We start from the raw sequence: 25,152 nt of genomic DNA, 5'->3' as shown, positions 1-25,152 counted from the left end.
AGGTTGTTGGCAAAATGCTCTGAAGTATATTAACAATGTTGTTGGCTCCACATTATATTTTAAAGGAACATTCACCAAAGACTTTTGAAAAGGTCACATTTTTTTCTTCATATATTTACAGAAATGAGCAATAAACAGAGGCATATGAACATGTTGGCTAGGGGCTGAGACATTTCAACTGTGTTTATGTTGATCATAAAAAAAAAATATCAGAAGCACAAATTCTAAAACCCTGGTAAGTCTTTAAAAAGCTGCACAATTAATAAAAAGAACATAAACAACAACCCACATTCAACTCAAACAGGATAATTAATCATGACAATGAACCAAACCAAGGTCCCCGCTGATGTCTTCTCATCTCTGCATGGTTCTAACAAACACCTGCGCTCTCAAAAGCATCACAATACCTAAACTTCTGCTTTTATACAGCGGGCCACACTTACTGGATCAGTTGATCCGATACAAAGGGTTAAACCGTATCTTGCTATTACTTTCCATGTGGGCTTCATTTTTGTTTAATTGATAGAGTGGTGGTCTGTAATCTACAGTCTGTCCATGCACAACGGAGGTTAAATTAAAATCATTTTACAATCTGGTAAAGATTAGATCAACTTTATTATATGTAAAAAAAAAACTGCCTTTAAATGAGTGTATAGGCATTTTTTTTATTACAGTCATCGTTTATGAATAAGAACAGAAAACAAAAGGTATTTCTTGAGGTGATTTGGTTTTGCTCTTGTTATCATTATTGCAAAAACAAAAAAGGTAAAGTTGTCTCCACTGAGTAAAAAAAAAAACAAACGACATTTAATAAAATAATCTGTCTGATTAATGCTTCCTCTCCAGGGCTGCCTTAAACCGCGGCACGCCCCCTGGCGGCGGCGCGCTGGCCTTGAACGGCGTCACACACGCCAGTGTCCGTTCCCACAGTCGGAGTGAAACTTGTCTGCGCTTCGGGGAAAAAGAAGCGCTGGTCGGGGACTCGCCGCTCCACACGGTCGTTGCTGTTGTTCCATTCCCCTCCCTCAGGAGACATGAGGCGAAAGGAGAAGAGGCTGCTGCAGTTCGCCGGGCTGCTCATAGCGGCTCTCCTCTTCCTCCCCAACGTCGGTCTGTGGTCGCTGTACAGGGACCGAGTGTTCGACAACTCGCCCGACGCGGTGGTGGACGGTCCGGGCGGCATCCCTGCGATTCAGGTACGGCATGGCTCGCGTCACTGCGTGGACGGCGGACTGTTCTGAAAAAAAAAAAAAAAAAAGCACTTGAAATGTGCGAGTTTGGCTGCAGCCGCTCACAGTGCAGCGGCGGGGATTCAACGCAACTCCCCTGCCGGTGCCCCCGCTGCTTGCTGCCGCCGCTCTGAGCGGCTTGGACCGCGGAACCTTCCGCTGCATTCCTGCACCGTTTGTTGTTGTTTTTAAATATATATTTATATATAAAAACGTGTTTGTTATGAGCGTTTAAATGCAAGTCCTGCGTCCAGGATGAGGAGGGGAGCCACGTAGCTCTCTGCCGGAGCTCGACGTCACAGAAACAAAGTTGCATTAACTGCGAGTTCAGGAAGTTGTCAGAAAATGTGAAAACAGGAGGTGGTGCGTTCACGGGTTATAGGACAGAGCACCCTTTCATTCGCCGATTCCCTGGCTTTGGAAGAAATAAAAAAACGTAAACCTTTAAAAAAATGAACTTAAGTTTAACGTCATAAAATGGTTAGAAACAGGAGGTGCATGAAGTAGGCATGGGGGTTAAAAGTGTTGCAAAAAACTCTAAGGTTGACTGGAGAGGAAAGGACTCCTGCCTCATATAGATCCCTTAATAATAGAAATATATATTATTTGTTTTGCTCAATGGGAAGTAATTATACGTTTGTTGCAAATTGTGAGATTTTATAGCTTGTAACTTCCTTATTTTTCCCCCCAGTATTAAAAAAAAAGAATCACTGAAAAAAATAATCATGAACTCCACGACAAACTTAGACTACATTAATAAATAAATAAAAATGTTGCCAACACTGAATGGCACACGGGGGAGCGATCTGTGGTCAGGGGTCTCGCTCAGGGACCCAGAGTGACCGAGTTGAGTTTCGGGGCCTCTGCAGGACACAGACACCCAGCTCTCTAACCACGAGACCACCTCTGTCAGGTGTTCTCCCTGTCAGGGGATCAAACCCTGGTCTCCTGGATGACAGGCGGGGGACACCGGCCACTATTATTCATATATATATATATATATATATATATATATATATATATATATATATATATATATATATATATATACTCTGTGTGACTTTTGGTGCAGCGAGAGTCCACGCAACAAGCTCAACGTCTTATTGGCGTGCAGAGTATGAGCTCCCAGCACGTAGAAAATAATGGCTCCAAATGCTGCAAGTTGATACTCCTCACACTGTTATTGTTGTAATGATACGTTTTCTGTTTTGTTGTTGTGAAACGGTTAAAGATCTCTACCCTCACAGAGTTGCTGGAAGGCTCATGGGATTTAAATCGTCCGCGCTGCATGCGTTTCATGAAGGTAGAGGCTGCTTCCTGACCACATCCAAGCCGTTTGTGGGGGGTGTTATAAGGCTGGAGGATATAGAAAAAATAGCATATTGATAAAATATAAATCTTATTTATCAATATCGATAATTATCAACAAATTCAAAACATATATTTTAAGTGCAGCCCTGGCCATTTTATGCTGTTAGGCGACCCATTTTTAGATACAGAACACACAAACACTAAATTTAAACTCAACCCTATATTCAACCAACTCTTTACCAAAACCAAGTATTTAAAAAATGAAAAAGAACGCTTGCTCTCTGAACTCTTTGAAGGGGGCGGAGCTTGGGGGCGGAGCTTGGGGGCGGCACGACCCTGGCTCTGCGTTTGTGATTGGTTGGGATAATATTAACCTACATGAAAGGAAAACTGTTCTATTAAACTTTTTATTAACCATTTTTTTTCTATCATCAACATATGTCTATCGATCAGTATATATTGTTATTGAATTATCGTCCAGCCCCAGGGTGTTGCAGAGGAACAGAGTGCCGGGGATACTTGTGTAAGGAACAGATATTTTTTGCATCCTCTGCCCAAAGCCCAGCTTGGTACCGCTGCTCTAAAGCTGCCTCCTTTGTAGACAGGACCTAAAGGCATGGTTGTGGAGAGATGGGCATCTGGTTTAGGAACCTCGGGCTTTTGTGTTTGCCTTTTGCCCGTGGTGTGGTTCTGTTGGACTCCCCAGGTCATGAGCTTTAGAGCCCGGTAGAGAAGTTTAAAAGTGAGCGTGATGCAGCCGGGAAAAAGAGTCGGCTCCTTCATGTCTGAGGCCAGGGTCCTAAACCCGAATGTGGCTGGCACAGGGGATCCCACTGAGAGCTGACGCCAGGCCAGAACCAGAACTCTCTGGAGGAGCCATTTGTCCCGTCTTGTTCTTCAAGAACAAGACGGGACAAATGGCCAGAACAAGCTGAGGAGTTTCTGAGGAACTTCAGGGGTGTCTGAGTTTCCCTCACCTGTTAGTCTGAACTCAGACTACTGAAAGACAGGGATGGATGGACATTATACAGGCCAAATTACATATTTTACATGTTACTGTGATGATATTTAAGGACATTTCTATATCATATGTGTAATTCACAGAATCGGCTATCTGGGACAAAATAAATGCAAGTTAATACATTAGAACACTATAAAACTTTACCGGGTGTAAATTGACTATTTGTCCATATGAGGAATTCAACGTGAGTTGGTTCATGTAAAGTGCTGAGTACACACAAAGTGATAATCATAGTAGATGGGAGGGTTTTGAAAAAACAAGAAAGTCCAAGGTTGCATTAACTGATTTTGTAATAATAATAAAAAAATAGCCAGGTTAACCTGTGCAGAAACTGCTAAAGCCATCCACCATAATGTTCCGCGCCGGCAACACATCCATCTAAAGGGCCGTGCAAACTCCTGTGAGAGCTTGTCTGCCCATTCCAAGAGCTGAAACGCAAACTGAGGCGTAAACACCAATTTTATTTCTAGGAAATAAACAGGAAGATGATTCCTATAAAAGAAAAGAAGTGGTTCTTTGATAGAGGCGGTAGTTTTGAGTCCAACAATAAAGGCATCGTAAGAAAATCCTCATTTATGAGTCAAAGCATATGCCCATGAGTCGTTCAGACGTCTTTTCTTTTTTATGCTTACAAGAAGTGCAACACAATACATGATGTTTCTTGACGCCTTCAAAGACTGAAAAGTGTTGGTTTAATGCATTTAGCGAATAGGAGTAAATCGAAGGGAAGCAAAATCTGATTTTTACAATGTTTTACCTGCCAGTCCCCCTTCAGGTTGATTCAAGGGGAACATTGTCAAGGTATTTTTTATTTTTTTTTATTACGGTGCATCAGTGGAAGAATCCTCCAGCAGAAGCAGGCTCAGCAGGAGCAGTCATCTGGCTGAAAGGGCTGCGAGCTGAGTACAGAGAGACAGAAGCTCAGGGCCGCATGTTACAACTTCACCGATGGATGTTGTAATACGTATAAGTGACTTGAGCTGTAGACGTCCAGACCAGCACATAGACGCGGTGGTTCACTACTGCAACCCTCCCCACCCTTTTCAGAAAGACACAATCATGATGGACTAGGAGGTTGAGAGTCACGATGAAACCTCAGACAAGTGTTTCTGCTTTGGTTGGATAGATGCAGTGGTTGGTTAAGAGATGCATCGTCCTGTTCACATTATTCTAATATGCTAGGTGTTGCTTACCTGACTCCGCCAGATAGATTTGCTCCGCATATCCATCTGGAAACCTTCCGTTGAAGTAATTTTGGGAAGGGGCGAAAACACTGGTTAGCTGATTGGCCTATGTTGGTGATAGACGGGCCAAATAAACCAATCAGATTCGTCGTCGCTCGTAACAGAGCGACGACGAAAACACAACCACAAGCCAAGCTACTCTTGCTGCTGCAGGTAACGGCTCGTTAGCTCAGCAAAGAAATACTCTGTAATTCCGATAAAACTTGCTCGATAGCCATGCTAACGCTAGTTTCATCGGCTGAAGCCGCCATGTTCTTTAGACTGAACTGACGCGCTTCCCGTTGCGTCACACCTCAACCCCCTCAAAGCCAACGCTGATTGGACGTTCGTTTGGTGAACGGCTCCAAATTTTCTTTAACGGAGAGTAGCCAGACTGATCTGCGAGTGAAACCTTGAAAGCTCGCAAGATCAGGATGGTCTCACGAGGCTAAGGTGTTGCGCTTTGCCACAGTCTTTAGTCTCCATTATACGCACAATGTCTAAAGACGCTTTCACCTTTGAACTGGAATGGCCCGGGAGCGAAATCCTGAATATCTGGTCAACCTCGGCCACACCTGAATGTCTCCGCTAAGGTTTTTAAAGCCAAATCTGCGTCATTGTTCCAGGCGTGCCTTCACTGGTGGCTGAGGGCCTTGTTCCCAAAGTATTTAGACAAGAGCGGCTTTCTGACATTTGCTGCATCACTCCTTGCTGTAGGTTTTGCACAGAAACACTCATAATGAGTGAGTACTGTTCTTATTATATGAAGCTCTGAGCATCGTTACAAGCAGCATGTTCTCCATTATTCTTTTTACATGTTTTTTAAATGAATGGAAAGAGGAAAAGTGTGACAAACATTTGCTTTTAGTCATAACTTTGTAGGACCACCTTTTGCTTCAAGCTTTGTGCAGTAAGTCTTTACCAGCTTGGCACATGTGGAGAATAATTTATAATTTCTTCTTTGCAAAATAGCTCAAGCTCAGTTAAAATGGACGGAGGGCATCTGTGAAGGGTGATTTTTCAGGCCTTCCTTGAGATTCTGAGTTAGATTTAGGTCTGGACTTTGACTAGGCCACTTTAGCACAAGAATGCGCTTCTGTCAACCGTTCAGTCGTAGCTCTGGCTGGATGGTCGCGCCGTTCTGTTGGAAGGTGTATCTCCTGCCCAGACAGGCGTTTAGTGCCGTGGATGAGGTTATCTTTCAGGCTTACCCCTTCTTGGGGCTGCAAGATACTGCATGATGATGAAACAGTGCAACCACAATATCACTGAGAAGAATCCACATTTTTCTCTCCCTGCTCATCCTTTCGAGGAAGCTACGGAGCCTGCGGCACTCTTTGTGACTTTGAGCATCCTGAGTACTATCATCTGTTACAGGTGTGGGCATCTAATGTGGTGAGACTCCTTTTAACAGCCGTAACACCTGAGTGACGCACAAAACATGAATTCCTGACACTTGCGATCAGGGATGCAGGAAAATATTGTTATACCCTGGATAACAGCATCAATTAATGTTATCCCTCATTATGTGTACATCTTTCTTTGTCGTTATTCAGTGTCCTCACAACTCTCCATGAGCTTCAGCCTCTCAGCAGCTTTCCTATGTGAGCACTAAAGGCAGGTAGACTGCCTCCAAATCACAGACGTGCTGTTTGAAAACCCGCCACCTGAAGTATAGCTTAATACCCAACCGAATATTGCAGTTGTGATACTGGACACGTAAATATTGCGATGACAACTTTGAATCAGTCCATTGTGTAGCTCTATACGCAATATAATAACCAACAACCTCTGTATTCCTGTTTTTTTTTTATTTCCTTTATCCATTTTGCATGCACTGATACTGTAAAGATGACGTATGTGGGTTTTATTTTGCAGCCCTGCCTTGCGTTTATCTCCATCCAGCCTCCCATCAGCTCTGAGCAGTGAGGAAAAGTCTCCTCACACCGTTTTCTCCCTTTACATTGTTGGTCCTCTTATTTGTTTTGCTACTTGAACCAAACTTGTCAAGTCTTCAGCAGTGGAAGGACATTTATAAAATATTGCTGGTTTGTTTGTTACTCAAGACCATAAAATATCGAGCTTTTGCTTTTTTTTTTTTTTTTTTTTTTTTTTTTTTAAGAATAGTTTAAAGTTCCCAACAAAACTGGAGCCTTTTGGCAGACAAAGACAGCTTCTCCAGTTCTAATGAGGCTAAATGTGGTGAAAGGAGGCTTTCATGAATGGCATGTGTGTCTAATTCAGGGGTTTTCAACAAATTAAGCAACTTCAGTGACCCAAGAAATGGAGTAAAAATGTCCAAATTTTGATTATAGCCCATTTGTAATTGTCAAACCTTTTCTTTATGTAGGGTAAAAGTGGAATGGATATTCTGTAAATGATTTTGTTCGCTATCAGCACAGTTCAGGTCTGGAAAAAATGAAAAAGAATTCAATTGAAATTCAAAAATGGTATCTTTGCTGTTTTATCAGTAGATAAGAGGGAATTGTGGGGATGACAAAGCCAGCTGACCCAGCACAAATTTGCTCCCTGGCTGCTTTTCTCTCTCTTCATATTTGACATCTTAACTGACAGCAGGACGCACTGAATGGAGATTAAAAGGACGGCGCCGCGCAAAAAAAAGCCTGCTACATATTAGCAAACTGTGAGATAACAGCTGTCAGCCTCCAGAGCTGTTTGATAAGAGAGCGATAAGCTGATTATGTTAAAAAAAAAATAAAATAAAATGAGGCCAATTGTTGCCAGCAGCACAGAAGAGTTTAAAGATTTAATGAGTTGAACAAAGTTGTTTGAAACAGAAAGGATTTTGGGGCTGTTTGGTCGAGTCTGTCGATGCGAAAGCTTAAATGTAGACAAAGTTTCCAAACGAGCAATATCAATAATGATGATGATGATAATAATACAAATGGTTTTATTTATGAGAAGCTTGTAAAACACTAAAGGTTACTGCTTAATAAAAAGATACATTTGCAGATGCGTTAGTAACATGGCACATTTCCATTATCAATCAAAACTAAACCAAACTTTTATCACCTTATAAAAGGTTCTGTGTTTGCAGCGACGGACGTTTTAGTGATTTTGTAACAGTGGCACTTTTTAAGAGTGTGCCATTTTTCTCCAGCAGCTCCCACAGTAAGGATTCAGGAGCCCTGTGAACAGGTAGTCCAGCTGAGGACGACCGGACTGCACTCCTCCGTTCCTCTCCCCTTCCTCGTTGCGTCTCAGAAGCAGCATGCACCGTTTCGCCCCGACGGTTCTCAATTGGATTAGAGTCCGAGGATTGGGCCGGGCCGCTCCATACCATTAATCTTGTTGGTCTGGAACCAAGATGCTACTCACTTATTGGTGTGTTTGAGGTCCTGGTTTAAACACCCTTTTCAGGGGTATTGTTTCCTCAGCAAAAGTCAGCCTAACCTCTTTAAGTATTGTGATTTAAATCTCTCATACTGTGATATGAAAGGACATCTCCATAGCCTGATTCCTAATCCACAGAGCTTCACAGTGTCCTGTTGCTTGATTTCTATGTTTGGGAGCCAATGATAACCTCAGATTATTTAGTTTTTTTAAACTTTTTTGGAAAAACCTCAGATGTGCTTCAGAAATTTCTGTATTTTCTGTGCGGTAATTGTCACAAAACTCGAACTGCAGGCCTTTGATGACCCTGAAGCCGACCGTCGGCTTGAGTCTTTGTCGCTGTGATTATTCCTCATTCGATTCATGTCCGTCTGTCTGGTTTTGGTTTTCTTTTAAATGCGCTCGAGATAATTTTAGGTGAGCAGCCTGTTATTTTTTTTTTTGCACTCTATAAACATTTCCCCTCTCCAATAAACGTTTTAATCAAAGCGCGCGGCTCTCCCGAACAATGTCCGGAGCAACGCGTTTTGTTCAGCTTTTTGTATGAATGCACTTTAACCAGCGTGTGCCACGTTCGCCGCCTCCATCCTTAAACGAGTGTCGTCTGTTTGACACGTTTCCACCGAACGAATGGCTTCACTGATTGAACTCCACACTGCTATTATGTTGAACGGTCCTCTTTGTATTAATGATTGATTCGCACAGAATCATCAGCCTGTGTGTCATGACTGCTGGGGCTACATCGAGCAGATTATTTGTCATGTAGAAATCTAATTTCCATCAAAAGAAAAAGCTGTGATCCCACCCTGCACACAGCTGTATGTGCAGGGTGGGATAAAATAGAAGCAAAAACAAAGGAGAAGGGTAGATGTCAGAATAAGTTAACTAAACAAACAATGCCTTTATGAAAATATGGGTTTTCAGGCAGGATTTGAAAAGTGGAGGAGAGTCAGTGATGCAGATATTTGGAGGGAGAGGCGTCCAGAAGTTGGAGGCCGAGCGGAGGGATGTTCTAAACCCCCATGCTGCCCAACAGAAGGTCACTGTAAGAGACAGATCTGAGGATCAGAAGGACAAACAGAAGAGAAGGAGCTATCGGCTGTCAGGAAAAACCTGTCTGGTTTGACAAAAATGGATTTTGGAACCATCGAGAATTGTACAGGTTTTGTCATTGTTCAACTTTGGGAAATAGTTTTTGAAAACCACTTCACTTTAGTTAGGAATGCTGCACTACAGGATTTGTATGTGCTCATCCAGAATAGAGACATGTTTTCAAATTAAACATGTAAGGTTGTTTTTGCAGTTAGTTAGCTGCTCTGCTGTAATTTGTGTCCATGCGTTATGTTACTTTAGTATATACAAGATTGATAATTACGCTTTAATTCTCAGAATGATCCCTCCGTATCTATATTTCCTATATTGCTGCTTAAACTGCATACAGACTGCTGAGACATGGGAGTGGGCTGGAATGCACAAGGGACTTCCGACATGTGCTTCCGACATGGTAGTTTCAGGCTGCTGATTGGATGGCGAGAAGCTGTGTGAACACCGCAGTCAGCGAACTGTTCAGTAGCTACGTTTACGGAATCAGAATAAAGGGCAGATCGGAATAAAATGCGTCACGTAAACACGGCAATCGGAATATTGTGACGTGATTAATCTCAATTGAGGTGAAATTGTATTCCGAATGAGACGGGTGGTTTATGCCAATTGACAATCCGATCAACATGCATGTAAACGCTTGTTAGGATCAAGTTATTCAAACTCGTATAATACTGATTGTTGAGTTCTCCTTATTGTGTTTTTTTTTTGGTAGGGTAATTTGACAATTGCACATGTCAGAGTGTTTCTACTCTGAATAAAGCCAGATGCATATAAACGTAAATTATCATCGGAATACTTTATTGTGTGCCCATGTAAACGGTACAATCCGATTTATTTTCTTTTTGTTTTTAATCCGAGTACGTTTCAATCCGATCGTGAAAGTGTGTGCATGTAAACAAAGCAATTGACAGCAAACTTCTTTTACAGGCCCCACTCCTATCTTTAATTTGATTTAACTGGCCTAATTAAAACAACTATTTCTAAAGTTTTAACAGAAACATGTTTATCTATTCATGCAAACCTTTTTTTTAATTCTTCTGTTACCGAAATATGCTGTACGAATACACTAGGGCTGGGCGATATGGATTAAAAAATAAATCTCCGATTTTATCATACCAAATCCGATTAATCGATTTTTTTCCTCCTTTTTGTTTCATAAAAAGAAATTAAAGAAATTATTTTAAAACCTTGCTTTTATGTCAAGCATTTCGTCAGGGAGTTGACCTGAATTCAAAGTGCAACTAAAAACAAGCTGTAAAGTAGGGTTGTAAAACAAGATGGCAGCCGTGCCATTATAAACAATGAAAATATAACAAAACATTTGCTGCTAGTGGTATTACACATTGAGCTAAGAACAGGCTTCACTGCACTTGTGAACTTCAAACTAAGTTTAAAAAAAAGTAAATAAGTAAATAAAGTACCTCATATTTTGGTAAAAAAAAAGTTTCCACTTAACAATATTTTGACAATACATTTGCCTAAACATATATTCAGCATCACATGCTGTTCTCTTCATGGAAACCCAATGAGTGTATTGGCAAAATAAAATCCATATTTTCCAAAAATGAAATCCTAAAGAATTGTAAATTCGAATTAATCGATTAAATCGATTTATCGCCCAGCCCTAGAATACACTTGGCTTGCCTATATAGTAATGTTACTATTACATCTAAGGGTGCTACAATTTATTTTGGCTGATTGCTTTATGTCCAGTCAAGATATGCTGTGTCATCCACATACCAGTGGAAAACAATATTCTCCTGATAAATAGTAGGCGATGGATGACAAATAGGCCCCAGGACAGAACCTTGGGGAACACTTTAAGTAACATAAAAAGATCTCAGCTGAAGAAAGTGAGTCTGTCCATAGAGGTGAGATTTCATCTAATTTAAGAGGTGTGTTGGTAATTCCCTTTGCTGGCAGCGTGCTCAGAAGGATGTTATGGGATCAAAGGCCACGCCAGATCCAGAGGAATGAAGACGGTCAACAGTCCAGAAAAGGTCCAGGAAAACTGGAAACCGGATTATTTCTTGTGATTATTGTTTAAACCATGCTGATGGACCTGAGATGCAGCTATTTTCATATGAATTTTGGAGAGAAGTGAAGGTTGCAGATGGGATGAAAGGGGTTGAAGTTGCTGCACTCTGTGCTCTGTAAAAAAAAACAAAAAAAAAACTTGTGTCCTATCTCAAACTCAAGGCGAGTGTAAACTGTGATTTTAAATACTCCCATGCATATGGTGCTTGCATGAGTGGTCCATGGTGTGCAGGGAAACAGGAGCTGTCTCAAAGCATCCCCGCTGCGACAGTGACGGAAAGGTCATTTGCACATTTCGCCGTCTCTCTCATTATAAGGCGGGCCGTGGAAGCGGAGGCGGCTCGGCTTCGGCTTGGTCCCGCCTGCTCCAGACGCTCAGGTTAAGTGCACGTTTGAAAAGATGAGAGCAGAGAGTAGAAGTGAAAGGAGGCTGCATGCTTTGACCCGCTACCTGCTGTGCTGCTCAGCTAGCTGTCTGATTGACTCAACAAGCTTTTCCTGTCCTGGGGGTGGCAGAGAGTCTGAAGATTTCAGGTAGTCCTAAGAGCCTTTCATATATCCTAAACAGGATGACGCCCTTAAAAAATATAACTCAAGATAAAGAAACAGAAGAGAATGTTATCAAAAGTAAATAGTATTTAAGTAGAAAAACGGATGTGTAGTTACTGCTGCTGCTCATGTTATTTCAAATTGTTTAATACTGATTAATATTGTAGCTTTACCAATAACTTTTCATAATATTAAGGTTATGTCGGTTTTGATGCCCAGATTTACATGGGGAGTGAAAAACACCAATGAGTTGATCGACAGCCACTTTCTTCAAAACCAGTATCAGCAGTTTTATGATCTCATAATGCATGCATGAAGAAAACTGCCTTACATCATTTCTAAAAGCCAAGGCTCAATGGGCACAGCAAAATCACTTTTAATATCGTCTCAGATTTTCTAACAAAAAACAAAAACCCTCCCATTTTTCAAAATACCCTTCTGGTTGTGGACAGGCCCCTGAAGCATGACATCTTCTAGGCCAGTTCAAGGAAGTTTTTACCTGCAGTTCTTACATGAAACACTGGATGCAACAAGTGGTTTGAAAGAATATTAAACTTGTTTCCAAAGAGAGCCCATCTGTGGTTTCACCTAAAAAAAAGCACTGCCTGTGGCCCTTTTCCTCTTACAAAGGAAAGCCCTGTCAAGCTGGAAACACAGAATCAATCACATCTAATTTTTCCTAATTTCTGGTGGGACTAGAGGAGAATTGTTCATGTTTTTACATTTAAACCTTATTTCACTTGATATGCAGATATTTGAATGAATCCCGGGCTTTGGATAGATGGAGATAGAGTTTATTTTGTATTTTGTCAACATGCAGCCACCAACCTTAAGTATTTTATAGGTAATTTATATGATATTGTAGGATGTAGTTGTTCATCACTGCAATGAATGGAAAAAAGATCATGCTCGCATACAAATCTAAAAACTGGCCAGTCCCTTTCACGCTGATGACCCTAAATAAAATTCAGGACAGCCAACCCCCCACCCCCCGAATCCACGTGTTTGTTTTTTTAATTTCATCTCATTATCAATTGAGCTGTTCTGTGAAAGCCTTAGATGTATGTTAAAGAATATTAGTGAATAAATTGCGTGATCAAGACCGAGGAGCACAGCGGACAGGGCAGGGAGAAAGTTTAAAGATAGGACTGGGATTGTCACACAAGTTAAAATGTTGTGTAAAGGTGGATGAGCAAATCATTTTACTAATATAGAGAGGCAAACATGCGGCAGAAGGTGTTCTGGTTAAACTTTTAGCTTACTTGCAGAAGTGCTGCTGTGTGCTGGAACAGTTGTTAAACATCTCAGTGTGTACTCTATGTTGCCAAAAGTATTCGCTTACCTGCCTTCACTCACATATGAGACCATTCCTAGTCCATAGGGGTTCAAGATGACGTCGTTGCAGCTAGAACAACTTTCACTGTTCTGGGAAGGCTGTCCACAAGGTTTAGGATTGTGTTTGTGCTCTGGTGCTCAGTCATGTTGGAAGAGGAAGGGGCCTGCTCCAAACTGTTCCCACAAAGTTGGGAGTATGAAGTTGTCCAAAATGTCTTGGTACGCTGAAGTACAGTTCCTGTGACTGGGACTAAGGGGCCAGGCCCCGCTACTTGAAGACAACCCCACACCATAATCCCCCCTCCACCAAACTTTACACTTGGAACAATGCAGTCAGACAATTCCCGTTCTCCTGGCAGCCGTCAAACCCAGACTCCATTTCCAAATGGAGAAGCACGATTCATCGCTCCACAGAACACATCTCCACTGCTCTGGAGTCCAGTGCGGCGTGCTTTACACCACTGCATGCAAGGCTTTGCATTGCACTTGGTGATGTATGGCTTGAATGCAGCTGCTCGACCATGGAGACCCATTCCATGAAGCTCTCTGCGCTGTTCTTGAGCTAATCTGAAGACCACATGAAGTTTGGAGGCGTGTAGCGATTGACTCTGCAGAAAGTTGCCGACCTCTTCGTACTATGCGCTTCAGCATCTGCTGACTCTGCTCTGTCAGCTTACATGGCCTACCACTTCATGGCTCAGCTGCTGTCATTCCCAAACACTTCCATTGTCTTATGATACAGCTGACAGTCGACTGTGGAATATTTAGAAGCGAGGAAATTTCACGACTGAATTTGTTGCCCAGGTGGGTTCCTGCCACAGTTCCACGCAGGAATTCACTGGGCTCCTGAGAGCGACCCATTCGTTCATAAATGTTTTTCAAAACAGTCTGCGTGCCTAGGTGCTTGATTTTATACATCTGTGGCCATGGAAGCGATCAGAGCAACTGATTCTAATAATTTGGATGGGTGAGCAAATACTTTTGGCAATATAGTGTAATTACAAGATTATCTTGTAAACGTTTCAGTGTTTAGATGAGCAAAGCTGATAGAAACATGCCGTAAAAGACCTTCAGCTATTTTTACAGCAATAGGTAAAAAAAGAGACTCAGGGGAGCTAAATGGATACACACACACACACACACACACACACACACACACACACACACACTCAGTTTTCAGATTTGCATTTGTAAAAAAAATAAAAAAAGGAAAACCATGCATCCTTTTCTTTCCACATTTTCTACCTGTGTTGTTCTTTCACATACAATCCAAATAAAATACGTTCAGGTTTTGCTTGTAATGTGAAAAAAAAAATTGTTATTTCAGTTCATCATTCTCATTAGCATTGTTTCTGTTTCAAACTCTGGTTAGCATACTGACTTCTTTCTTCTTAAAGACAGAACTGAGCTAGGAATACTGTGTGTGTGTGTGTGGGGGGGCATCATGAAATAATGAGTAATCAACTGATCACAAAAATAAACATCAGTAGCACCCCTGTTTAGGAAGCCATAGAGCTGCCTCTGTCTTCTGGTAAATTGCAGGAAGCTGCTTCTCTGCAATGAAGCAGTGGTAGATGAAAGCAGCATAAATTATGAAGATCATTAATTAATTATTGCATTCGAGCATCTTAGAAGAGTTGCTGCTCTTCAGGTCAGCCTTAGATTAACCCCAAAGTGCAAAATGTATTAATGTTGTTTGGGGGGGGGGGGGCCTCTGTTTTTTAAAAAATATTTTTTTAATGATAAAAATTAAGTGACAAGAGTTCAACCCGTTCAACCTTTGCTGTTTAAGTGGAACCAAACATCGGGCAACTGAAAGGAAACGGTGCAATCAGTTTCATCTGCCTGTGGTTTATGAGCTCTCGGGAAGCTCCCAACACGTTGGTCCATCTTGCTGAAGGATTTTCTTTCTGAGTAGACGTGATCAGCTCTGACAAAAGTCTGTAAGATAAAATGTGCTCTTGAGAAACAAATTGGCTAAGATTCCGCGGCCTGTCGCTGAGAAGTGGGAATCGTGTTCATGGGAGGCTGTAGTTATGAGCAACACACAAGAAGCACGAATAATGCTCATTTATCACTGTGGGACACATGCATTAGAAGCCTTGACTCATGCACTGAGATGCATGTTTGCATATGTTAAAGAAGGTCAGCCAGCGGGGGTTTTGGCCTTATTAATGAGCACACCCTAGGGATGTTTACTTGCAACAAACATTATGAAGGGGAAAATCCTTACAAAAAAAAGTGGCTTTGCGATAGTAATGGCTTATATAATACCACCGTATAAAACATTTTAGCAGCCTTAGAAATTCAATCTTTAACATTGTCAAAATAAAGGTTACTCTATTAACTATCCAGTCATTTCATTTCATTTTTATATCATTCACTCAATAAGGAATATACGTTTTTTTTTTTCTGTTAAGTCTTTGCAAGAATCACTTACCTGTAAAGTTGTTCAAATTCTAGTTGGAGATTTGTTGAAAGCTCACATCAAGTTGGTTGTTTACTTTATTCCAAATATTGCTTTGGTTCGAATGAGTGAGCTTGTTATTTTACTGATGTGGCTGTAGTTATTTCATGATGAAGGGGGGAACAATGAGAGCAGAGGGTCTTTTCTCTAGTGGAACATACCCTCCAACTTCGTGGGTGATGCTTCCAGGGTGTTGAGTTTTCAAGGCACCTTTCAGTGAGACCCAGACTTGGACACCTGTTGGACTGTAAAACTTTAAAGTCAATCTCCGATTAGATGTTATCTTCATGTGCCCAAAGTTCTGATCCCATATTTGACTTTTTTTTAAAATCCTACATTAGCCTCAATTTATACATTGTGCTTTCATGAATGAAACTACATGATCTTGTTTGTTATTTCCACAACAATGTCATTTCTGCTTCAACATGGACATTCCTCGTGGCGGGGTTCCACATTGACTAGCAGGAAAAAAAGACACTTTGGGGTTAGCCCACCTCCTGCAGACACTGACCTGACCAAAAACAACAAGGCTTCCCTTCTCCTAGAAGTTTTAAACACTGCTAACATGGCAACTACAGCCATAGATGACAAGGCATACACAAAGCATTGTTCGTAGGTACTTTCCCTATAAGTCAAACGGCAAAAAACAAACCAAAATGCCGAACGGTTCCACATGCTATCTGTGGTAGTGCTACAAGCTGATGCTAGAAAACGCTTGTTACAGAGTGACCTAGAAACCTAGGTTAACACCTGTTAACACCTGTATCTGCAAAAGTGAAGTAGTAAACATCCCAGACAATGTAAGCTAACGCAATCGGTGTCAATATTAGCTTCACAGACATAAAACGCCCAATGACCGTTATCTGCCGGTCTGAGCTCCCAGGTCAAAATCCACTTCCCAGGTGCGCAGGTCTGAACCACACAACGCTCCGTTCTGCTGCAGTACGCAGAAAAAATGCTGACGGCCCGGTCAGCTGGTATATAGTGAAGCAATGAAACAAGCCAGGTTGTCTCCCTCCGTTGTTGATCTGTAAATGCCTTTGAAGCTAATTGCTAATAATAACCCGGGCTATGGTGGAGCTAGACTGGAGCTGACAAATGGAGCAAAGAAAGTAGGAAGATGGCAGCCTACTCTGCTGCTAGATCTGATCAGTAAAGATTCAGCAAAAGTACAAGACAGACAGAAGTTATATAGGGCTGCTTCTGAACTCATTTGCATGGACCAGATATTTGTTTACACAGTGCCATTTAACAATAAGGCTGCCCTTATAGATGGCTAATACATACCGGTAGTTTAGGTATGTTATGAGTTGATCTGTAAACACTTTATAAGTAATGAATTAGTTTATTATGCATTACTCAAGGTTGCGCAAGAGACAAAATTGACTGGTTTATTGCCAAATAGTGAGCCTAATCTGTTCAACATTTTATTTATTTATTTATATGACCCAACAGATTTTTTTTTTAGTCTGGCAAATAGTCGACAAAATATTTTCAAGGATGCCCAAAAGGAGTAGGCAGAGAGCGTCTACCCCCTCTCCATATTAAAAATTGGTAACATGTAATACATACACACCTACCCCTTCTCCAGTACTCAATCAACAGTCTTTCCAAACGTTCGTGTTGCTGGTAATCACATGACTGAAACAAAGGTGCATACTTAAATAAAGGACACTAACGCTTATATTAAGTATCGTGTCTATTGTTTTGCCAAGCAAAAGATTTAAACTTTTAAATTACATATTTTTCTGGACAAGAGCTGGATTGTCCCCTACCTATACGTTGTACCCTAAATAAGGAAGTAATGAATCATGTTTTTTGCTCTTTACTATAAAGTGCCATGTGCTCTCAGAAACTGCTGCAGTGGTTTCGGAAATGGTAAAGGTATGAACATTTTTTTTAATGATCATAATTAGTTAGTTGGTTAATTCAACTAATCTATATTTTGTTCTTAAATCTGTAGCATAAGGACTGCATCCAATTCCATTGCACTGGTAATAAAGGCATTAAATTCAGTTTGATTCAAATGACACTGTCCAAAATACAAAAGGTCACCCAGTAATGAAAGCACGAATGACAAAGAGTGGAAGGAAGAAAATAGGCATATATGGCAACTAATATCTTCATCGCAAAATTTACCAATAATTTTTCATCATCACAAGATTTTCTAATATCATGTGGCTGTAGTTCACATGTCTGGCTTGGATAAGGTCAAGTAATTGTTTAGTAGACGTTCATTCAGCAGATGAGGCATAAAGAGACTGCGTTGTGCTGAGACTGGATTGAGTGAGCATGCATTATCACGGCATGCACATTGTTAGGAGTACCCCTAACGTCCCGGTCCATTAGACTTGATGATCTGTTTGGCTGTAAACCTTTGATGGCAGTTTCTGACAAGACATTTTCACCTTTTGCCTTAAGTTCTGATCATGTATTTGTCTTGTTTTCAGGTCTGTTGTACCAGAATGGCCAACTTTTCTATCTTTTAAAGTGCACACACGATCACTTTTTTTTTTTAAAGCGCAACAATGTCTCCACCTGCTGAGAAAATATTTTAGCATCAATACTGACAGTGGTTTATGAATTGGTCATTGAAGCTATCATCACTTTCAACATTTTACCACTTTCTCACTGTGAACACAAAATCAAACTGTCCCAGATCACAAACAAGTCCAGCAAAAACAATGGGCTCACCTGAAACTCCCCCGGCACAAGGGCACAAATGCTCTGTGATCAGGAAGGCCACCCTGATCACAGATCCTTCTCATCCTCTCTTTCACTCGTTCTAGCTGCTCCCATCAGTCAGAAGGTTCAAAGCCCCTCTGGCCCAGAAAGCTATTAACAAAAAGTCACTTATTCCATTTGCCATATCCACCTTAAACGTACCGTAAGAACACTTCAAAGTAAGAACTGTCATTTTATACATTCACAAGAGTCACTTTTTAAGTGTTTTAATTTGCTTTTCATGTGACTCTTGTAGTTTTTATTGTGCAGGGATGCTGTTAGTGAAAGAGGAAAAAAAGAAAAAAAGTCTTTCACCAACTGAGAGAAACAAAGTTTTTCTTTTCTATCTTATTCTATTCTTTGCTCTTATGACCCACCTCAGCCGAGAACCCCTCGATGCAGTTATGTAAGGGCCAAATGTTGGGTTGGTGTAAGGCCATGTGGTCTTTATATAAAGCTAAATCTGCTGTAAAGATGGCATGGGGAGAAATTAGTACACTGCAGTAGTGGATTGGTATGTATGAATTGATCCTCCTAATATGTAATTCCCAAAAATCTGTTGTTCACACTTTGTGGTTAGTCCTCTGATCAAACCGTAACAGGCCTGAACAAACTAGTCTAACCTGAAATAAACAACAATAACCAAACACACAATTCAACCTCACGAAAAGCAAATCTATCAAATCCAAACCCAATTTACTATGAAACGCACTTTTGTAAAGGCTAATTAAACTGAAGATAAACGTTTACCATCAGTTTACCAAAAACTTGGTAAGTTGTAAAACTGTATTGATTATTCTAAGCAAAAACGACAAACCTAGACATCAGGTCAGGGGCCATGCTAGTGACCCTGGGGCCAAATTACTGTTTGGTGATCAGGACATAAAACACAAATTGTCTTAAGATGTCCACTGAAAAAAATAAAAAAAAAACTTCCCCCCTCAGTTTATCCCTGAACCAGTTAACCTCTCTCTTTGGTTCTCACCTTTTATTAAAGCAGTTCAGCTTCACATTAAAAGTTAACACTAAGGAAGATAGCTCGTGTCTCTGAACATGGTAGCAGGCAGCCTCTTGGCCTATGGCAGACCCGCTAACTCTGAAATGAAAACTTATATTTCTTGTAAAATTCCAGAGAGCCTACCAATCATTAAGGTGATACCGGCCTGATAAACGTATATCTGCCTAGCAACAGACCAGCATGACTTGATAGCTTAAAAACCTGCGGTTTACAATGAGCACTTCCGACACATACCGACAGGTTGGATAATAAGTCGGCCATGGGAAGGGTTAGGAGAGTTTCATACAGTACAGAAATCTTTCTTCAGCCAATTATTCATGAACATAGTCAATAAAATGTCATTAAACCCAAATCAGGATGAGGAGTTTTGCGCCTCAGCATGGGGTTGATGTAACGTGTTTTCTCACCTAATTATTCAGCCACCAGGCCAGAACTTGTTATTTGAGTGACTGGGTCTGTAGAGTAGAAGTTGAATCAGTGAGAAATGTGTGAAACAGGAGGTGACATTTTATTTTTTTCATCTCTACAACTAAATTCCAGGAACTGGGCCAACTCAACATACAGTCGTGTGAATGTCCTAGATTCTGACGTATTGGTACAGCCGTCGTAAGAACCGCTTCTCGCTTTTCCTCGGCAGTGTCGGAGCATTTGACTTGCAGCTAACCGTTTCCTCTCTGCTGCTATTCTGATAAACATTAAAGTTGAATAAGGGTTTAGCCCGAAGTCCTCTGAAAAAAATCTCCCCCTTTCTGCTCTATTGACATCATATAGGGGAAAGTGAGTGATATTTCAAGCCAATAGCGAGCAGTGATTTCAGAATGTCGGGGGACCTCGAGGCTGCGCCTACAGGAAATATGAATCCAAAGTGCACAAAAGCCAAATTGAAATTGAATGGATTCAGGCTGCCCTTGCAAAATGCTTCTCGCAGATTGCACCACACATGTGCTCCACAAAATGGATGTCCTTACGGCATTGTGGAATTGGTTGCCGTTTCAGCCTGCAATGAATTTCTTCATATGGCAGCAAACAAGTGTGGGGAAAGGGAGGATCTCTGCAATTAAGGAAAGCACATCAGCACTTTGAATCCTGAGGGTTTAAGAGCAATTAGAGCTGCTGAGACTGGAGGATTAAGATAGTTTAAGTGTGGTTTACGAGAACTGATGCAGGAGTTCACTACACAACACATGAATGCATTTAATTTCTCAGTAAAGTGATCATTTGTGGGTGCTTTGGCAGCGTGCGCAAGATAATTGTGATCTTGAAAGGCGACAAAGTCAAATTCATCGTCACAAGCTGTATGTGACATTCAAATTTGTCTGAGATTGATTGAATAAATTCAGCTAATATACGGAGACAAAGGGTGAACTTTGACAGATTTTTTTACTGCTTGTGTGAGGATTATTTTTCATCGTCTCAAAACCAGGTATAATTTTTATTTTGAGAAAGGACAGTGAGAGAGTGACTTGGTAGATAAATTATAGATTTATAGTATGTATATATCCCTTTGCTCAGCGCAAATGTTGGGTGTGTACAATCTTAAAAGTGGATGTTCTGTCAACTGACACCTGGCAGTAATGATATTGAACCTGGTTTAAATGCACTTTTGCTCGTGAATGTGAACTAGATATACAGCCGTTTAGAAGAAATGAGAACAAGATAGAGCGCATTTAGTGATGAACGACGAGAAAAAGATGGTCTGAATCACACGTAGGTTTTAGATGCATGCGTGTGATCAGGCAGTTACTGCACCATGTGACACTTCGTCTTAACAGTAAAACTGAAACGTAATAGTAATAATAGTAATATCATCTTTATTGTCATTGGCTTTAGGTCAATCTTAAAATGCCACCATATTTATCTTGATTTTAAGTTTATCTTGCGATGTTGTTTTATCAGTCTAAGGCTCCAGCCGAAGACCCTTAATAACAGCTCCTAGCTCCTTTTCCGTAACCTTTCGTGGGGTCAACGGTAAGAACTCTATCGTGGGGAGGAAAAGAGCTTCGGACCTCGGTGCCGATTTCGGACAGCCTTTGATTTTGATGTCATTACATGCCGGAAACGCACATGGATGATGTGAGTCAAATCCAGGCCTACGGCCTTCTGAAAATGAACTGCATAGTCTGCGCTCTCTTCTCTTTGGACATTTTTGTTGATTTCTGTGAAGTGGGCTGTGCTGATATGTCACCTAAAGGATTGTGGGATACCTTAAGGGTTCTTAGTGCCGGTAAGTGACGTTACGGGGTTCCTTGGCAAAACTAGCAAGGAGAGGAAGCTTACTGGCTCCTTTTCCTACCTCCTTCCTTACTGACTGCGCTATTCAGACAGCACTTATCATGGCGAACGCTGACGCACTTCCGCTTTGGCTAAAGAGTCCTTACTTAAAAAGGGTATTCGGATGGAGCCTTGGCGATTATAAGATTCTAAAGAGATTAGGTGTAAGGGCTCCCACACGGTGTTGTCTGAGCACTAAAACATGTCATGATGTCTTCAAAGTCTTAAAAACAATTTCTCAGGCCACAGAGAAGCTGAAATTTAAACCCCGTACCTTCCAGTGGTAATAGTTTGAGTCATTGCACCATTGTCTGCTTGCTGATAAAGCCCCCCTCTTTCTCAATAGCTTGGCTTCTCACAGAGCCTGATTTGCTCTTTTACACACCTAGCCTGAAGCTGAAGAAGCTCTGTGCCATCCCTGTAATCATTGTGAAACGATTTCAATTCAGTTATCTCGCAGCGCTCGCCGAGGGCTTCCTCAGATTGCTGCACAGCCTTCTTGGCTTGTCTTCTCACAGCAAGCTCATGTGAACGAACGAGCCATCTCCAGCTGAACCGAATGATGTTATTGTCGTTATCATGTTGGCCTTTATCTGAGTTTTGTGTCCGCTCGGTCAATAAATCAGATCGTTTCAATTTTAGGCTTAGAAATGAGTGAGAGGAAAGCAGATGCCTTGCAGTCTGAACCTCTTAAGTTCATGAAGGAGGCATACGTTTACAGAGTTTAGTGGGAGATTTTGTCGGTGAGATTATTCAAAGAAGCAAAAACCAGCGTAGCTTCAGGAATTTGTGAGCAGGAGAAAAGCTGTTAATGTCAGCACCTGATGCGGCCTCACTAAGCTAAGAGCCAGCGATGCTGCTAGACTAGGAAATGAGATTTTATCTTTAATGTGTTAAGCCTCTGGAAACGAGGGAGACTGAGGGGTGAAAGTCATTTGCAAAGACAAGTGGAGTTGCTCGCTGCAGACTTAAGTCGTTGAGTTTTATCACTCGGAGCCACTGAGTAAAGGGAGAAAGGGAGCGCCACAGGAGGAGTAGGCAGCTAGAGTGGGTAAAAGAGGTGTTTGTTCATGGGCTGAGTTTGCTGGAGAGCGTTTCCTCCCCAGGTTCCTCATACAAGGCGCACGTTGACTTGTTGCTGGCCGTGGTTCAGGCCGAGCGTGTGCAGAAGCTGCTCTGTATGCCCGTCAGGGATCTGCCGCCCCAGATCAGCGCGAGGAGCCAAATGAAGGACAGGTGCAACACACAGCCCGAGGATACTGAGCGAGGAGTCTGGCTTTTAATTACAGCCACATGGGTTATGAGGATGCCATTTTATTTATTTATTTGTTTTTTATCTGACTATCAAGATATTTCCAGGATGCTAATTTAAGGCCAGCTTGTTTGTTTTCCCAGAAAACAAAATTGACTTCATTTTATTCTGGGGACTATTTTTTTGTATTAATGAAGTGCTTTGAAACACAAATTCAATTAATTGACTGTCATGTTAAAAAAAAGTGCATGTTTTAAATAAAAATGATCTCTACCAGGTTGAAGAATTATCTAATTTAACCTCAAGTGTGCAACAACACAGTATTTATTGAATAAAACTAATTCTTGCTGCTTCTGTTGATTTTAAGAAGGAAAGTATCAGCCCACTAACCTGACTCCGCCAGATGGATTTGCTCCGCATATCCATCTGGAAACCTTCCGTTGAAGTAATTTTGGGAAGGGGCGAAAATACTGGTTAGCTGATTGGCCTATGTTGGTGATAGACGGGCCAAATAAACCAATCAGATCAACGAAGCATATGACGTACTAACAGCGACGACGAAAACACAACCACAAGCTCTTGCTGAAACCAGTCGGGAGAAGAGCAAAAACATCTTTTCCTCTGAGAAAAGCCTCCAGAGCAGTGTTTTGCTCTTCTTTCAGTGAAGAAATACTCTGTAATTCCGATAAAACTTGCTCGATAGCCACGCTAACGCTAGTTTCATCGGCTGAAGCCGCCATGTTCTTTAGACTGAACTGTCGCGCTTCTCGTTGCGTCACACCTCAACCCGCCTCAAAGCCAACGCTGATTGGACGTTCGTTTGGTGAACGGCTCCAAATTTTCTATAACGGAAAGTAGCCAGACTGATCTGCGAGTGAAACCTTGAAAGCTCGCGAGATCAGGATGGTCTCACGAGGCTATCAGCCCACAGCTTTCTTGGGAAAACTTAAAATGTCAGATACATTTTGGTGGCATTAGATTTAGATAACGGATGGTCTAAATGGACAGGAAAAGGATGCAGAAGTTAACCAGTGGAACTGATCTTCACATTATGGGATGCATCTCAAGAACTACTCACAGCTATTATTCTCATGCAATATTCTCGATTGTTGTTTTTGCGTTTGTTGCTTGGTTTTTCTCCATTTATTTATTGGTATTTTTAAGTTGATCAACCATGGTTGCGCCAGTTATTATGCTCCGTTATTTCCCCTTTTTTATTTCTTGTGCCTTGAACCTGCCCTCCACTATTTACCCTCTTCGTTTCCAGGTCCGAAGGTTCGCAACAGAGTGGGAATTACAGGCCTCCCTGTTAACTGCTGTACCCATTATGGTCACTCGTCTGCCGAGTTCCCAAACTGCAGAATGCTTCTGATGAGCTCTCTGCATCCAGACTCTTATTAGCTGCTGTACGGCGAATCGACCCGATCACCTTCCACACTGGCTTCTCTTTGTCACAGCAGGTTACCATATATAGACAGGAATTGGGTGTTTCTTCAGGTACTTGACCAGCTGACCTATGATGAGTTAATTTTTCACCAGGGAAATGCACCAGTTCTGTTTGTTTTAGTTTTTTTTCTTCCTATTCCTCCAGCGATCTGCTTTTGATACAAGAAACTCAAGTCTTTGGCACTTTCTCCTCGAGTCTGTGGCATCTGAATGCAATCTGCTGTGGGCTTGGCACTTTAGATAAAAGCTCTTTGTGTGTGTATGTGTTTGTGTGTGTGAGAGACAACACAGTAGGTTTTCCACATCAACCGCCTGGCTGCACAGCAGTAAAGATAAGTTGATAAGCCAAACGACGGGGATGGCAGTTAAATCAGCCGAGCATCATGGGAAAGGAGAATAAGTGTCCGGCGCAGATGAACCATTTTACCCGAGGCAGGTTGATAATGCAGTGCGTTCCCCTTACTCTGCTGTGTCATTAACAACTGAGCAGCAATGTGAGCAGTGCAGGGAGTTTGCTTGTTCGTTTAGTAAATGGTGAGCTTGTTCCTCCTTTATTTAATGCTGAATTTAAGGTTTACAAGCAAATGGATCATATGTATTTTACCCCTCTGTACACTAATTTACGCAAAGAGTCTATGTTTTTAGTGCAGATCCTTCTTATTACCTCTATGTTGGATATCAGTTTACGTTTATCTACTGTTTATCCAGCTGCTTGTTGAGAACTCACCACAAGCTGTCAGTTTGCTCAGATATCTGGAAGCTTTGTCACCACTGGGCCAAAAGGTTCTGACCCTTGTTAACATTTTTTGTC

At 41.5% G+C, this 25,152-nt stretch overlaps 1 protein-coding gene across 1 annotated transcript in view; it reads left to right on the top strand.

Moving 5' to 3' along the window:
* Nucleotides 1-1,034: 1,034 nt before the first annotated feature.
* Nucleotides 1,035-25,152, top strand: part of LOC105916840 (polypeptide N-acetylgalactosaminyltransferase 10) — a 125,917-nt gene continuing 101,799 nt past the window's right edge. The window contains exon 1 of the mRNA XM_012851468.3: nt 1,035-1,196. Coding sequence (XP_012706922.3) covers nt 1,035-1,196 — 162 coding nt within the window. The remainder of the gene's footprint in view (nt 1,197-25,152) is intronic.

This window comes from Fundulus heteroclitus, chromosome 11, assembly GCF_011125445.2.
Source record: "Fundulus heteroclitus isolate FHET01 chromosome 11, MU-UCD_Fhet_4.1, whole genome shotgun sequence".
Classification (NCBI taxonomy): domain Eukaryota; kingdom Metazoa; phylum Chordata; class Actinopteri; order Cyprinodontiformes; family Fundulidae; genus Fundulus; species Fundulus heteroclitus.
This window is presented reverse-complemented; position numbering and strand designations above follow the sequence as displayed.